We start from the raw sequence: 15,535 nt of genomic DNA on the forward strand, positions 1-15,535 counted from the left end.
ATAATTAAAAATTGCCCACTCCTATCCATTTTGAGAATAATCAAAAGAAAAGGCGTTGGCCTTATATCAATAATCATCCCTCTTGCACCTGAAGACTTTGGAGAATGTAGAGAGATTCCTGAAAACCCAAAAACCAAAACCCTTTAGATTTCATCTCGATTATTATTCTAGCGATTTTTTTTCTTTTTTTTGTTCAATCAAATCCTTTTATTTTTTTCATTCAACTTATAACTTTTTTATTTTTCGTCCGCTCAATATATCATTGAACGTACAACAAGATCATATGTTTCTGATGCAAAACTGGCTAATTGTGTCTCTCTTGTTTCTTCTTTGATGGAAAATATCAACTTTGAATTCTCAAACGCTTCACAAGGAAGCCAGCTACAGTCGCAGCCACAACCGCCTCAGCCGTTTAATTTACAAAACTTGAATAATATGATTCAATACAATCAACCATCATCTCCATGGACTACCGAAACCTTCTCGGGTTTTCCTCCATACGATTGCTCGGCCAATCAATCTTTCCCCTTACAATGTTCATCTTCGAAGCCCTACCCTTCCTCGTTTCATCCGTACCATCATCAATCTTCGGATCATACATCATTAGAACATACCGTATCGATGGTTCCTATGCTGCCTCTTCCGGATCAATATATGAAGCCATTATATCAAAGATCATGCGCGAACGATTTCGCTGCAGCAAATGCTTCATCAGCCTCATACTCGCTTTCTTTTGAAGCAAGTCAAGATCCACAAGTATGCTCAAAAAAAGCCCTTTATTTTATTTTTTTCTTTTTCTTATATATATATATATATATATTTAACAATGATGATCCGATCTTACTTGATGGTTTTAAAATGTTCTCCACAGGAACTATGCAGGAGGACCTATAGTAATTCTAATGTAACACATCTTAATTTCTCATCATCGCATCAACCTAAACAAACTCATCCAAAATTTCCTTCTCATACTTCATTCTCAAGCCATGGAGGGTCGGTGGCTCCTAACTGTGTGAACAAGACACGAATAAGATGGACTCAAGATCTTCATGAGAAGTTTGTAGAGTGCGTTAATCGCCTTGGTGGTGCTGATGGTAAGTCTCACAACCATTTAATTTTATTGAGCTAGTCGCTTTTGTTTAGCATAAAGTCATATTAGCTAGTGCATATGCTACAAGAGGGGGACCAATTTAACTTGCTATACTCTTCGGTCTGAAGAAGTTACTAAAACCTAGAGCTTTCTTGGTAATTACCCAATAGAAGTTCTATTTAACATGCATACGAATCGTGAACGGTCATGTATAGCCATAGGATGGATAGATATCAAAAGTGATCTAATGAAGTTATAACGCTCACATACAAGTATATAACACTATGTGCATGTGGATTAAAAAGTGTCTCCTTTTCTTGCATTATTTGGATAAAATGTATACATCTTTCAATAAAAGTATTACATAATCGTTTCAAGGATAAAAGTGTCCTTGTTTCTTTGGTGGGTCACTAAAATGTGTAAGTGGTGGAAAACTATGCAGAGGCAACGCCCAAGGCGATATTGAAGCTGATGGATTCTGATGGACTCACAATATTTCATGTTAAAAGCCACTTACAGGTTAATTACGGTTACTTCTTCTATAGTTTCTATCTCCCTTTTTCCAATTTTTGTTTTTTGTTAAATAGTTTTTGGCTTTTAAATTTCAGAAGTATAGGATTGCTAAATACATGCCTGAGTCTCTAGAAGGTATACTAATTAATTTCTGCACTATTTTTTCTATTACATTGGGGATAAAAATAAATTGATAAGTTGAAATAATACAAAATCGAAAGAGTTTTACGTTATTTTTTTGTGTGAAGTAAAGAGTTTTATGTTGCAGGCAAGTTTGAGAAGAGAGCTTGTGGTAAAGAGCTGTCTCAGCTTGACACAAAAACGTACGTTTCTCTTTTTTTTTTTCTTGTGCCAAAAGGCCCAAAACTAATATTTTATTTACTCCTAATTAGCCCTCTATATATTTTTCCTCCACAAAAATCCAAAGTTAATGACCAAATGGCTTAGCGTAGCAATAGCAACACGATTCGATTAACCTTATTCGAAGATAATAAATAATGACTTGTTAATGATTTTTTTTAATAATGTTGTGGAGGCAGTGGAGTACAGATTAAAGAGGCACTCCAGCTTCAACTAGATGTTCAGAGGCATCTTCATGAACAACTAGAGGTAAGTCATGTAACTATACATCTTACTATATGAGATATAGATAAGACTCTTTTTATAGTTTTAGGGAACTATTTTCTGATAATTATCTATCTACATAGATATACCTGTTCTTTAATACCACACTCATCTTGATTCATGTACGTTTCATTCTTTAGATTCAACGAAACCTACAACTAAGAATCGAAGAACAAGGGAAACAGTTGAAAATAATGATGGAACAACAACAAAAAACAAAAGAGAGTCTAATGAAGACACCCGAAGCTGAAGCATCATTGTCTCTTCCCGCTTCCGATCACACTCCTGATCCTCCGCCACCTTTCTTGGTACAAGACAACACAGAATCCCTGATGCTAACAAGTTATGGAGACAATCAACTCCAGTCAAAGATTAGTTGAAAAAAAAAATGAGAGATATTGGCTACATAGAAAAGGGCCTAAAGCATGTTTCTACTCTATTCAAAATGGTATAAAGTNTTTTCTTGTGCCAAAAGGCCCAAAACTAATATTTTATTTACTCCTAATTAGCCCTCTATATATTTTTCCTCCACAAAAATCCAAAGTTAATGACCAAATGGCTTAGCGTAGCAATAGCAACACGATTCGATTAACCTTATTCGAAGATAATAAATAATGACTTGTTAATGATTTTTTTTAATAATGTTGTGGAGGCAGTGGAGTACAGATTAAAGAGGCACTCCAGCTTCAACTAGATGTTCAGAGGCATCTTCATGAACAACTAGAGGTAAGTCATGTAACTATACATCTTACTATATGAGATATAGATAAGACTCTTTTTATAGTTTTAGGGAACTATTTTCTGATAATTATCTATCTACATAGATATACCTGTTCTTTAATACCACACTCATCTTGATTCATGTACGTTTCATTCTTTAGATTCAACGAAACCTACAACTAAGAATCGAAGAACAAGGGAAACAGTTGAAAATAATGATGGAACAACAACAAAAAACAAAAGAGAGTCTAATGAAGACACCCGAAGCTGAAGCATCATTGTCTCTTCCCGCTTCCGATCACACTCCTGATCCTCCGCCACCTTTCTTGGTACAAGACAACACAGAATCCCTGATGCTAACAAGTTATGGAGACAATCAACTCCAGTCAAAGATTAGTTGAAAAAAAAAATGAGAGATATTGGCTACATAGAAAAGGGCCTAAAGCATGTTTCTACTCTATTCAAAATGGTATAAAGTCATAAGAGTCGCGACAAGAGAATGTCCAAAGTGCTACACACACTAACACTTGGGAAAAGAATCAGGTACTAAATGTGTGCAAGTGGTGTGTGATGGGGTCTCATTAGTCAATAGAGTAATAGATGTGTGAGATTATTCTTAATTAACTATATTTTGTGTTATAAACTCACACGAAGAGAGATGGCTTCTTAAATTAGTAACGCTACTTTTTAAAAATTGTGCACGAGGAACCCCACCTTTTTCTCCTTTTACTTTCTTAGTCATTTCTACTTTGAATATTCAGTTTCTTTATATATATTTGTCTTCTTCTCTGAAAGTTTGGTGATGTTTACGAAAAGTAATCGGCCTGTAACTCTCTAATATGCTTTTCAAGAATCAAGATTAAGGTACGGTATAAAAAACTTTTGCATGGAAGTGATGAATGAGTCAGTCAAATGATCATATACGTATAGAGACGCGAGTATACGAAATGAATTAGGTTGGATACTTGGATACCAAAAAAGTGATATTCGATTTGGTCACCGATTGTGAAGTGATTTCATGATTTTCATTTAGCCCTCGGCTCCAACGTCACATCAAACTGTTTTGACCACTCTTTCATTGAGTTAGTAATAAGCGGTTTAATGTCCCAATCGCATTCGATTCCCATATTGTGTTGGTTAAGAAACTCTAAATATAGTGGGCTTGATGATGGGCTATAATATTTGTGATATTTCTCTTTCTGCAACAATATTTGTTCTTATTTTGTGTATTTGAATTTAAATTAAACTTGAATTCGGCTAAAATTAGGGTTTTACTTCGAAGTTAGGATCGAGAGATTTCTCTTCGTTCGTTTACCCGATCAATAAATTTAGTGGTTTGTCAGATAATTCATCAATACCCGGTCGGTTATCTCGTCGGTTTATTAAATTGATTCGGTTATAGTCAAGTTACAACTTGGTTGGGCTGGTCTGGTTAAAGCCCAAACTCTTTAACTTTTGTTCAAACCATGTCCACTAAAATTATAAATTTAAGTTAATGGGCTACTTATGCTAGGTTATTTAATTGAAAATTGAAGTTGTTTTTATGATAGTTTCGAATGTCTTTAGTCTTTTTTTTTGTTGTTGTATTATTTTATGAGAAGTGACTGAACACATGCATGGACAAAAGAGTGAAAGAATGTTGTTATATGGAAGTTTCACCATTTATGTGTCACAATGTCGTCATTCAATAAAATCATATTATCTTATATGTCCTGTCAATTATTTTAACTCGTAAATAATTTCGCGGCTAAGCTTCTTTATATATTCTATTTTACTTCATCTGAAGATTATTATTTTTCCTTCATAACATGCAGGGTCTTTAATCGTTTTTAGAAAAAAGTCAATTCTTAATACCGATAAAGACAAAACACATCTTGGATCCAACATTTGTTATATGATTTTTGTATTATACTGAAAGGGGTTCACCATTTTTTTTTAAAAAAGAAGAAGTTGAGAGCGAATGAAATTTGGAAGAAGACAAGCATCGGATAGTGATTCCTCGTATAAGAGCTGCAGTGAACATAATATTCATTGCTGCAAATGCTACGATATCTCCCAACTTTTTTCAACCGATACCAAAGCCACTTCGTTTTCAAAGCAATCTTTGGACTGTGTGGAAACACAATTTTCAGCGGTATGCAATTTCTCTTTTTCTCTTTTTTTTTTTTTTTTTTTTTTAANAATTACCACAAGACAAATATCTTGGATGAATCTATTCTAGTTATTATATATCTTGGATGAATTTTTCCTCGAATAACACTTGTTAATGTAGTTATGGGTATTAAACCCATATTTCCTTTCACGTCGGGGCTAGAATAGGTTATTATTAATTGTTTCGTTGTTACATAATGAGTTGATGGTAGAGAAGCAAAGTACAAATGAATTTGTACGTATAGATAGAGAATGAGGTTATATATAATCTAAGTTCATGGTCTCATCAGGAACAGCCATCAACAAGCTCGTCAGGTTGTGAATCCGCTGCCTCTGAGTTAGCAAGCTCATCTTCCACTAAAACAAGGATCAACTGGACAATAGATCTTCACGACAAGTTTGTACAGTGTGTGAATCACCTAGGTGGCCCCATGAGTATGACCTCTTCATCTATTTGTATGTGTGTGGATTAATTTCGTTAATGAATAAAGCAACGAAAACATGACAATTTACCTTTTTATCTCCCAATTGATTCTTAATCTCGTAGAAGCGACGCCAAAAGAGATCTTAAAGCTTATGAAAACACATAAATTAACAATCTACCATGTCAAGAGTCATCTTCAGGTTACCACATCATTTTCCATTTTAGATTATGATCTACATATATTGATTCTTACCTAAACTCATTTAGTTTGTATTCATGCAAATCAGAATTATCGATCAATGAAACATGTTCAAGATTCCAGACAAGGTAAAAGTCCTATAGGTTTTTTTCTTGATTTTTTGGTATGAACCTATAGGTTTTAAAGGGTTTTATATATGTCTAACTCGCTCATTGACCCAAAGCAAAGCAATACGTTTTCTTTTACCAGTTTTATTTTTGCTGACTTTATTAAATGATATAATCTGCAGAAACAAAACTCAAAGAAAAAGAGATTCATCCGAAGGATTCAAGTATCAAAGAGTTGATGAGATTGCATGATGAAGTAGGACAACATCTCCAAGAACAATTAAAGGTTCTTGTCTTTCATCCTAATTGGCATTTATTGGCACTAACAGTCTAACACTAAGATAGTAGCTAAGATCTCTTCCAATATATGTGGCTATATGGCTATATCCATTTGTCTATCTCGAATCATATCATGAGGTGGAAGAAGTATACCAAAAGTTAATTAACAGTGATTTACTGTTTTGTATGCATGAAACGAAAATGATAGAGGAATGTACATGGTATGATTTGATAGATAGATCATAGACTAACCAAAACAAAAAAAAATAGTCTCCTATTTTCATTTTTATTTTGTTATTACCGGATATGAAAATTATACTTGTTTATGTGTGTGTGTGTATTTTTGTCTGGCAGATGCAGAGAGAATTGTACTTGTTGGTTGAAGAACAAAATAAACAGCTCCACGAGATGATCAATCATCAAAAACGGAAAAACAACTTGTAAAATCTCTTAATTAAGATTTGAATCTATACGTAGATGTAGATAATAAACTGTCTACAGGATAATGGCATGTCTGTAAAATATTAACACACACAAAAAAAATGTTTTTCTTCAAATATTTTTGGGATTTTTCTGTATTGGAAAGAAAGTAGAAAACAAACGCAAACGCAAACGCAAACGCAAACGCGAAAGAAAAAACAAACCCAAACAAAAGTCTCATGCTTTCGTTTCATCTGTCTCCTCCGGCGATTTGAGAGGCTCCAAGAGACGAATCAGACCAAACCCCGTCAAAGATTCATAGATAAAACCTTTCTTCGATTTGCTCACAAATCTAGCCAATGAAACTCACCCGAAACCCTAGTGGATTCGCGTCTCTTATCAAGTGGGTATCACAAATCTCTCAAGAAACCCACTTTAAACCCCTGTTTCCCGGAACTGGGTTCTTCCTCCGTCATACCCAAAACCCTAGATCCTTCGCCACCGTTAACAAAGTCTCCAGCGAGAAATCGAGTGTGAGGAAAACCCAAAACGGGCTTCGAATCACTCCCACTATTCGTAAATTGGCTGAGGAAGCAATGTTGGATTACTTTTATTCCACTAGGGGTTTACAGTACATGGTCGCTGAGAGTATGAGCAAGAACAGTCCTCTTTTTATTGATAACCTTTTGAAGAAGGTGGACTGTGTTACCCCTTCTGATATTAACCAATCTATCACTAAGTATCTACGGTTTCACCCTGTCAATGAGTTTGAGCCTTTCCTTGAGAGTTCAGGTCTGATGCCCTCGGAGTATAATCATCTTGTTCCTTCTGGTAAGGTCTTCTTGGATGAAGAAGGTTTTTTGCTAGAGAATCATCATGTTTTGTGTTATAGTGGAGTTGACCCTAACAAGATTGGGATGATTTTCAAAGAAGCTAGGGAGGTTTTTGGGTATGAGACTGGGGTTTTAGCTTCCAAGATTAAGGCTTATGAGGATTTGGGGTTTAGTAGGTTTTTCCTGTCGAAGCTTGTCGTTTGTAGCCCGAGGATTCTGGTTGGGAATATGAATCTTGAACTGGTTAAGGTCTTAGAGACGCTGAAAGCTATGGGGTTTGACTCTGATTGGGTGATGGAGAACCTGTCAGAGGAAGCACCTTGTGATTGGAGCTCTGTGTATCGTGTTCTAAGCTTGCTTAGAGGTATCTGTTTTGATGAGGATGAGCTATGTGGGTTGATCAGGAAGTGTCCAAGACTGATTTTTGAGAATTCAGGCAAATGGACTGTGGTTCTAGTTGGGTTTGAAACAAAGCTTGGGTCATCTAGAAGTGAACTATCTTCGTTGTTTCAGAAGTTCCAGCAGATTCAAGTAGAGAACTGTGTTTCGAATCTAAGGAACTGCTTCTTGTTCCTGCAAGAGATTGAGATGGAAGATGATGAGATTCATAAGGTGTTCCGTTCTCACTCCTGGTGGCTTGGCTCATGTAGGTTAAAGAAAACTAGTACCTTGCTTGTAAATTTGAAGACTGGGAAAGCCCGTTTGTGTCAGGTCATTCAAGAAAACCCAGAGGAGATGAAAAAATGGACAATGGGGTCAAAAATCAAACCGCTACCAGCTACCGAAGAAAGAACAGAGTCGAAATCAATGAAGACTCAGTTTTTGTGTTACCTCGGGTACAAGGAAAACTCACAGGAAATGGAGAAAGCACTCGAGAGGTTCTGCGGCAGAGGATCTGAACTCCGAGAGAGATTCAATGTACTTGTGAGTTTGGGTTTCAAAGTGAAAGACGCCAAAGAAATGGTGAAAGCATCTCCTAAAATCCTCTCACAAGCATCTGATGTCCTGGAATCAAAGGTGCACTACCTTGTTAAAGAATTAGGTTATCCGCTTTCGACTTTGGTTGATTTCCCTTCATGTTTAAAGTTCACTCTTCAACGGATGAAGCTCAGATTTGCCATGTTCTCTTGGCTTCAAGCTCGAGGCAAAGTTGGTCCTAAGATCAAAGTTAGTACTATGCTCGCTTGCTCTGACAAAATTTTCGTCAGTTTCTTCGTAAACCGTCACCCCGATGGGTCTAAACATTTGGAAGACTTGAAGAAGCTGCATCCTTTGAGTTGAACAAACTAATTCCTTACTATGTTTTGTAGCATTACACCTTAATCAAATCTTGTATCCAATTTTTTTTGTTGTAGTTGTTACTCTTCTTCTAATGATAAAAATTTTAAATTATTTAAATAATATAATTTTTTTTTAATTGTCAAATAGTCTCGTCTTCTTCTTCTTACTGAACATAGCTATAACTTCGGCTTAGACATATCTAACTCCGGTGTTACATATATTCATGTGTCTGAGTAACAGGTAATGTCTCTTATACGAAACCCTAGATTCACTAGCCTTCTCAATTGGGTATCACAAGCTATTATTAAACCCCGAGTTTCAGGAAACCCTAGATCTTTCGGCACCCAGAGAACAACACTAGTCGATGCTGAGCTTTGCGGAGAGAAGTGGGGAGTTAGAAATCGAAACGAGATTCGTAGAATGGCACAGGTTGCGATGTTTGATTACTTTTACCAAACGAGGGGTTTGCAGTTTCTGGTAGCTGAGAGTATGAGTAAGAATGCTCCTGTGTTTAATGATAATCTATTGAGGAAGCTAGATGGTTGTGATGTTGATGATGATGATGATGATGAGATAGTTCGATCCATTACAAGGTTTCTATTGTTTCATCCTGTAAACGAGTTTGAGCCGTTTTTAGAGAGTTTAGGTTTGAAGCCGTCAGAGTTTAGTCATTTGGTTCCTTGTGATAAGATGTTCTTGAATGAAGATGCTTTTCTTCTGGAGAATTATCATGTCTTTTGGAACTATGGAATTGGTAGGGAGAAGATGGGGAAGATCTTTAAGGAAGCTAGGGAAGTTTTTGGGTATGAAACTGGGGTTTTAGCTTCCAAGATTAAGGCTTATGAGGAGGATTTGGGGTTTAGTAGGTTGTTTCTGTCGAAACTTATTGTTTGTAGTCCTAGTATCTTGATTGGGAATATGAATGTTGAACTGGCTAAGGTTATGGAGATGCTGAAAGCTATTGGTTTTGGTGTTTATTGGGTAACAGAGAACTTGTCGGAGGAGGTGTCTTATGATTGGAGTTGTATGCATAGGTGTCTAAGTTTTCTTAGAGATATCTGTGTCGATGAGAATGAGCTGCGTGAGTTAATCAGGAAGCGGCCAAGCCTGATTTTTGAGGATTCAGGGGAGTGGACTGTGATTCTAGCTGGGTTTGAAACAAAACTAGGGTCATCACGAAGTGAACTCTGTTCCTTGTTTCAGAAACTCCCTCAGAGCCAGAGTTTAGGAAAATGTTTAATGAATCTAAGGCATTGCTTCTTGTTCCTGCAAGATATTGAGATGGAGGCTGATGAGATTAGCAAGATCTTCCGTTTGCACTCTTCGTGGCTTGGTGTAACTCGTTTGAAGCAAACCAGTACCTTACTTCTTAATTTGAAAGGTGGGAAGAGGCGGCTTTGTCAAGTCATTCAAGAAAATCCTGAAGAGATGAAAAAATGGATTATGGGGTTAAGAGTCCAGCCGTTACCAGCTACTAGCTGCAAGGTAGACTCAAAGTCGAAAAAGATGAAGACCCAGTTCTTGTTAGAACTCGGATACAAAGAAAACTCAGAGGACATGGAGAGAGCACACAAGAGTTTCCGTGGCAAAGGATCTGAACTCCGTGAGAGATTTAATGTCCTTGTGAGTTTGGGTTTTACTGAGGAAGTTGTCAAAGATATGGTGAAAGCATGTCCTAGCATCCTCACTCAGGCAAGTGATATCATAGAATCAAAGGTTAACTACCTTGTAAACGAATTAGGTTATCCGCTTTCGACTTTGGTCACTTTCCCAACATGTCTCAAGTACACTCTTCAGCGGATGAAGCTTCGATATGCAATGTTCTCTTGGCTTCAAGCTCGAGGGAAAGCAGACCCAAAGCTTGCACTGAGTACTATACTTGTCTGCTCGGACAAGTTCTTTGACACTAGATTTGTAAACCGTCACCCTGGTGGGCCTAAGCATTTGGAAGACCTGAAGAAACTGCTTCTGTGAGAGTAGAGAACAAGAATGCATCAAGATATTATTTAGTATTGACCACAGCGATTCAAATTAGCCTCAAACATACATCAAGCAATTCGATTTTTGTATTCTAGTTAGATCACAATCAGTCTAATTAAACACAAATTTTTGTGGAACATTTAACTTCAGTTTTGTGTTATTCCCCCATGAGCAGATTGCTATGTACATGCTTTACAAGTTCTTTCATCTTAAAGTTTGAGAAAAAATAATAATAATAATAGAACTTGTAGAAAATCCACGTGGCAGAGAGGTTTGACTAGTTGACTCCAACGTCCGTAACTGTTTTTGCTGACGTGGGATAATCGCGCCTTCACATTTTACTTAGTTCTCTCTTTCTTCTTCTCTACTCTCTTCTTTGATCTTCTCTCTGTTTTGGTTTCCCGGAAAACGAGAGAGAAAGTGCGAAAAAATTCCAAAACTCTTTTCTTCTTTTTCTCTCTCTACGTTTCTCTTTGCGTTAGACGACGGAGCTTTAAGCGTATCAGTTCTATGCATTAAGCACCATTTTTTTCTTCTTTCTCTTAGGAGTCGAGAGAGATCGTAGCGATGAAAACCAAACAGCAATCGCGATACCTCGCTACGATTCTGCTCACGGTGCTTCTCTTTGTGCTAGCGAAGGCTAATACTGATCCGCTCGAAGGTACGTAGTTTCCAGATTCTCTCGTCTCCGTTTTTTTTTTCTCAGTTAAGATTCTTGTTCGTCGTTCTTCTTCTCTATTTAAGAACTGAGCTTGATCGTACTGAATCTTTGTTTACTTACGAATCGAACTGATGATTGATTAGTATTTCTTTGGGTTTAATCACGCGTTCAGATCTTTTGATGTTACTTGATCATGTTGAAATCAACATCTACACGTGTTCGACGAAATGACTGTATGTGATTTGTTGTTTATTTTGTGTTTTAGTTTTGGCACTTCAAGATCTCTACAAATCCCTGAGCAATCCAGAGCAGCTGAGAGGATGGAGATTGGAGGGTGGAGATCCATGCGGAGAAACTTGGATGGGAGTTTCTTGTTCTGGTTCTTCTATTGTAGACCTGTAATTTCCACATGTTAACCCTTTCTCTCAGTTTTTTTTTCTTATCCGATTCGATCAAAATTCTGATTCATTCTTATCACAGACAACTACGAGAGTTAAAGCTTTTGGGAAGCCTTGGAAACCAACTTCAACATCTCCACAACTTGAAGACCATGTAAGCAAACTCTCTCTTTTCTTCATTGTTACGTGACAGATTCATTGTATTGATGATATTAATTCAAAGAATTGTTGGTCTCTATCTTTCATTTGTCTTAGGGATGTGAGCTTCAATAATCTTCAAGGTGAAATTCCATTTGGCTTGCCTCCAAATGCTACTCATATGTAAGTGTTTTAAGCAAGTGCGTTCATCATTTAAGCTTTACATTTGAGTGGAATTTACGAGTGTTTTCGTTGTTTGTTTGATTACAGAAACATGGCTTGTAACAANCAATGTTCTCTTGGCTTCAAGCTCGAGGGAAAGCAGACCCAAAGCTTGCACTGAGTACTATACTTGTCTGCTCGGACAAGTTCTTTGACACTAGATTTGTAAACCGTCACCCTGGTGGGCCTAAGCATTTGGAAGACCTGAAGAAACTGCTTCTGTGAGAGTAGAGAACAAGAATGCATCAAGATATTATTTAGTATTGACCACAGCGATTCAAATTAGCCTCAAACATACATCAAGCAATTCGATTTTTGTATTCTAGTTAGATCACAATCAGTCTAATTAAACACAAATTTTTGTGGAACATTTAACTTCAGTTTTGTGTTATTCCCCCATGAGCAGATTGCTATGTACATGCTTTACAAGTTCTTTCATCTTAAAGTTTGAGAAAAAATAATAATAATAATAGAACTTGTAGAAAATCCACGTGGCAGAGAGGTTTGACTAGTTGACTCCAACGTCCGTAACTGTTTTTGCTGACGTGGGATAATCGCGCCTTCACATTTTACTTAGTTCTCTCTTTCTTCTTCTCTACTCTCTTCTTTGATCTTCTCTCTGTTTTGGTTTCCCGGAAAACGAGAGAGAAAGTGCGAAAAAATTCCAAAACTCTTTTCTTCTTTTTCTCTCTCTACGTTTCTCTTTGCGTTAGACGACGGAGCTTTAAGCGTATCAGTTCTATGCATTAAGCACCATTTTTTTCTTCTTTCTCTTAGGAGTCGAGAGAGATCGTAGCGATGAAAACCAAACAGCAATCGCGATACCTCGCTACGATTCTGCTCACGGTGCTTCTCTTTGTGCTAGCGAAGGCTAATACTGATCCGCTCGAAGGTACGTAGTTTCCAGATTCTCTCGTCTCCGTTTTTTTTTTCTCAGTTAAGATTCTTGTTCGTCGTTCTTCTTCTCTATTTAAGAACTGAGCTTGATCGTACTGAATCTTTGTTTACTTACGAATCGAACTGATGATTGATTAGTATTTCTTTGGGTTTAATCACGCGTTCAGATCTTTTGATGTTACTTGATCATGTTGAAATCAACATCTACACGTGTTCGACGAAATGACTGTATGTGATTTGTTGTTTATTTTGTGTTTTAGTTTTGGCACTTCAAGATCTCTACAAATCCCTGAGCAATCCAGAGCAGCTGAGAGGATGGAGATTGGAGGGTGGAGATCCATGCGGAGAAACTTGGATGGGAGTTTCTTGTTCTGGTTCTTCTATTGTAGACCTGTAATTTCCACATGTTAACCCTTTCTCTCAGTTTTTTTTTCTTATCCGATTCGATCAAAATTCTGATTCATTCTTATCACAGACAACTACGAGAGTTAAAGCTTTTGGGAAGCCTTGGAAACCAACTTCAACATCTCCACAACTTGAAGACCATGTAAGCAAACTCTCTCTTTTCTTCATTGTTACGTGACAGATTCATTGTATTGATGATATTAATTCAAAGAATTGTTGGTCTCTATCTTTCATTTGTCTTAGGGATGTGAGCTTCAATAATCTTCAAGGTGAAATTCCATTTGGCTTGCCTCCAAATGCTACTCATATGTAAGTGTTTTAAGCAAGTGCGTTCATCATTTAAGCTTTACATTTGAGTGGAATTTACGAGTGTTTTCGTTGTTTGTTTGATTACAGAAACATGGCTTGTAACAATCTGACCCAGAGTATCCCTTTCTCCTTACCTCTTTTGACATCTCTTCAGTCTCTGTAAGTGGCTTATTCCAAATGGAGTACTATTGTATATTTCATTACATGGCCTTACGTTTCCACTGATTCGTTATATAATTGATTCCTTTGTCTTCTAGGAATTTGAGCCATAATTCATTATCTGGACCTCTTGGAAATGTGTTTTCTGGCTTACAAATTAAAGAAATGTGAGTCTTCTGTTCAGTTCTTTTAGTCTTTCATCACCAGCAAGATACCTGTTCATATTCAAATTTCTATTTGACTTTGCTAGGGATCTGTCATTCAATAACCTGACGGGAGATCTACCAAGCTCTTTTGGAACTCTGATGAATCTGACTTCACTGTAAGTATTTAGAAATTTTATCTGCAATCTGCTTCGTGCACTTAGATGTAACCTAATAACGGCTTTGCTACTGTGATAACGAAAACTGCAGGTACCTCCAGAACAACAGATTAACAGGATCAGTCATATATCTCGCGGATCTTCCTTTAGCTGACCTGTAGTTCACTCTCTTTTGTGCTTTTATTTTGCATTTCATTGAACTTCTTTTATATAAGTGAGCTCAACATGTCTTCAGGAATATCGAAGATAACCAATTCAGTGGTATTATCCCAAGTCATTTTCAGTCCATTCCCCATCTGTGGTAAGTTTACTCCCCGCTTCTCAAATATTGGCTCAGACGTCTAAGACTCGTGATAATCATACATGGTGTTTTTGCTGAACAGGATTTTGGGAAACAAGTTCCATGTAGAGCCCAACTATAAACCATGGAAGTTCCCTNCGAAGGTACGTAGTTTCCAGATTCTCTCGTCTCCGTTTTTTTTTTCTCAGTTAAGATTCTTGTTCGTCGTTCTTCTTCTCTATTTAAGAACTGAGCTTGATCGTACTGAATCTTTGTTTACTTACGAATCGAACTGATGATTGATTAGTATTTCTTTGGGTTTAATCACGCGTTCAGATCTTTTGATGTTACTTGATCATGTTGAAATCAACATCTACACGTGTTCGACGAAATGACTGTATGTGATTTGTTGTTTATTTTGTGTTTTAGTTTTGGCACTTCAAGATCTCTACAAATCCCTGAGCAATCCAGAGCAGCTGAGAGGATGGAGATTGGAGGGTGGAGATCCATGCGGAGAAACTTGGATGGGAGTTTCTTGTTCTGGTTCTTCTATTGTAGACCTGTAATTTCCACATGTTAACCCTTTCTCTCAGTTTTTTTTTCTTATCCGATTCGATCAAAATTCTGATTCATTCTTATCACAGACAACTACGAGAGTTAAAGCTTTTGGGAAGCCTTGGAAACCAACTTCAACATCTCCACAACTTGAAGACCATGTAAGCAAACTCTCTCTTTTCTTCATTGTTACGTGACAGATTCATTGTATTGATGATATTAATTCAAAGAATTGTTGGTCTCTATCTTTCATTTGTCTTAGGGATGTGAGCTTCAATAATCTTCAAGGTGAAATTCCATTTGGCTTGCCTCCAAATGCTACTCATATGTAAGTGTTTTAAGCAAGTGCGTTCATCATTTAAGCTTTACATTTGAGTGGAATTTACGAGTGTTTTCGTTGTTTGTTTGATTACAGAAACATGGCTTGTAACAATCTGACCCAGAGTATCCCTTTCTCCTTACCTCTTTTGACATCTCTTCAGTCTCTGTAAGTGGCTTATTCCAAATGGAGTACTATTGTATATTTCATTACATGGCCTTACGTTTCCACTGATTCGTTATATAATTG

At 36.9% G+C, this 15,535-nt stretch overlaps 5 protein-coding genes and 1 long non-coding RNA gene across 6 annotated transcripts in view; all 6 read left to right on the forward strand.

Moving 5' to 3' along the window:
• On the forward strand, window positions 72-2,678 carry LOC104734692 (myb family transcription factor PHL5). The gene is made up of 7 exons (XM_010454319.2): window positions 72-756; window positions 872-1,094; window positions 1,533-1,609; window positions 1,699-1,738; window positions 1,872-1,926; window positions 2,143-2,212; window positions 2,368-2,678. Exons 1-7 carry the CDS (start codon window positions 334-336, stop codon window positions 2,605-2,607), a joined length of 1,128 nt encoding a protein of 375 aa, XP_010452621.1. The 5' UTR covers window positions 72-333; the 3' UTR covers window positions 2,608-2,678.
• On the forward strand, window positions 2,772-3,655 carry LOC104734693. Its single transcript, XR_759377.2, has 2 exons — window positions 2,772-2,953; window positions 3,109-3,655. It is a non-coding gene; the product is annotated as an uncharacterized LOC104734693 (long non-coding RNA).
• Window positions 6,776-8,723, forward strand: LOC109128436 (transcription termination factor MTEF18, mitochondrial-like). Its single transcript, XM_019234723.1, has one exon. It carries the CDS (start codon window positions 6,887-6,889, stop codon window positions 8,639-8,641), a length of 1,755 nt encoding a protein of 584 aa, XP_019090268.1. The 5' UTR covers window positions 6,776-6,886; the 3' UTR covers window positions 8,642-8,723.
• LOC104734694 (transcription termination factor MTEF18, mitochondrial) lies at window positions 8,830-10,805 on the forward strand. The gene has a single exon (XM_019234806.1). The coding sequence runs from the start codon at window positions 8,885-8,887 to the stop codon at window positions 10,613-10,615; it is 1,731 nt and encodes a 576-aa protein (XP_019090351.1). The 5' UTR covers window positions 8,830-8,884; the 3' UTR covers window positions 10,616-10,805.
• On the forward strand, window positions 11,020-12,161 carry LOC104737866 (protein STRUBBELIG-RECEPTOR FAMILY 2-like). The gene is made up of 5 exons (XM_010458120.1): window positions 11,020-11,282; window positions 11,548-11,680; window positions 11,763-11,834; window positions 11,936-12,001; window positions 12,089-12,161. Exons 1-5 carry the CDS (start codon window positions 11,189-11,191, stop codon window positions 12,159-12,161), a joined length of 438 nt encoding a protein of 145 aa, XP_010456422.1. The 5' UTR covers window positions 11,020-11,188.
• The window catches only part of LOC104737867 (protein STRUBBELIG-RECEPTOR FAMILY 2-like), a 4,179-nt gene continuing 1,313 nt past the window's right edge, over window positions 12,670-15,535 (forward strand). Inside the window, exons 1-14 of the mRNA XM_010458121.1 lie at window positions 12,670-12,932; window positions 13,198-13,330; window positions 13,413-13,484; window positions 13,586-13,651; window positions 13,739-13,810; window positions 13,909-13,977; window positions 14,061-14,132; window positions 14,224-14,289; window positions 14,368-14,433; window positions 14,516-14,580; window positions 14,842-14,974; window positions 15,057-15,128; window positions 15,230-15,295; window positions 15,383-15,454. Of these exons, the coding sequence (XP_010456423.1) occupies window positions 12,839-12,932; window positions 13,198-13,330; window positions 13,413-13,484; window positions 13,586-13,651; window positions 13,739-13,810; window positions 13,909-13,977; window positions 14,061-14,132; window positions 14,224-14,289; window positions 14,368-14,433; window positions 14,516-14,580; window positions 14,842-14,974; window positions 15,057-15,128; window positions 15,230-15,295; window positions 15,383-15,454 (1,118 nt within the window). The 5' untranslated portion in view covers window positions 12,670-12,838. The remainder of the gene's footprint in view (window positions 12,933-13,197; window positions 13,331-13,412; window positions 13,485-13,585; window positions 13,652-13,738; window positions 13,811-13,908; window positions 13,978-14,060; window positions 14,133-14,223; window positions 14,290-14,367; window positions 14,434-14,515; window positions 14,581-14,841; window positions 14,975-15,056; window positions 15,129-15,229; window positions 15,296-15,382; window positions 15,455-15,535) is intronic.

This window comes from Camelina sativa, chromosome 13 (genome assembly GCF_000633955.1).
Source record: "Camelina sativa cultivar DH55 chromosome 13, Cs, whole genome shotgun sequence".
Classification (NCBI taxonomy): Eukaryota; Viridiplantae; Streptophyta; class Magnoliopsida; order Brassicales; family Brassicaceae; genus Camelina; species Camelina sativa.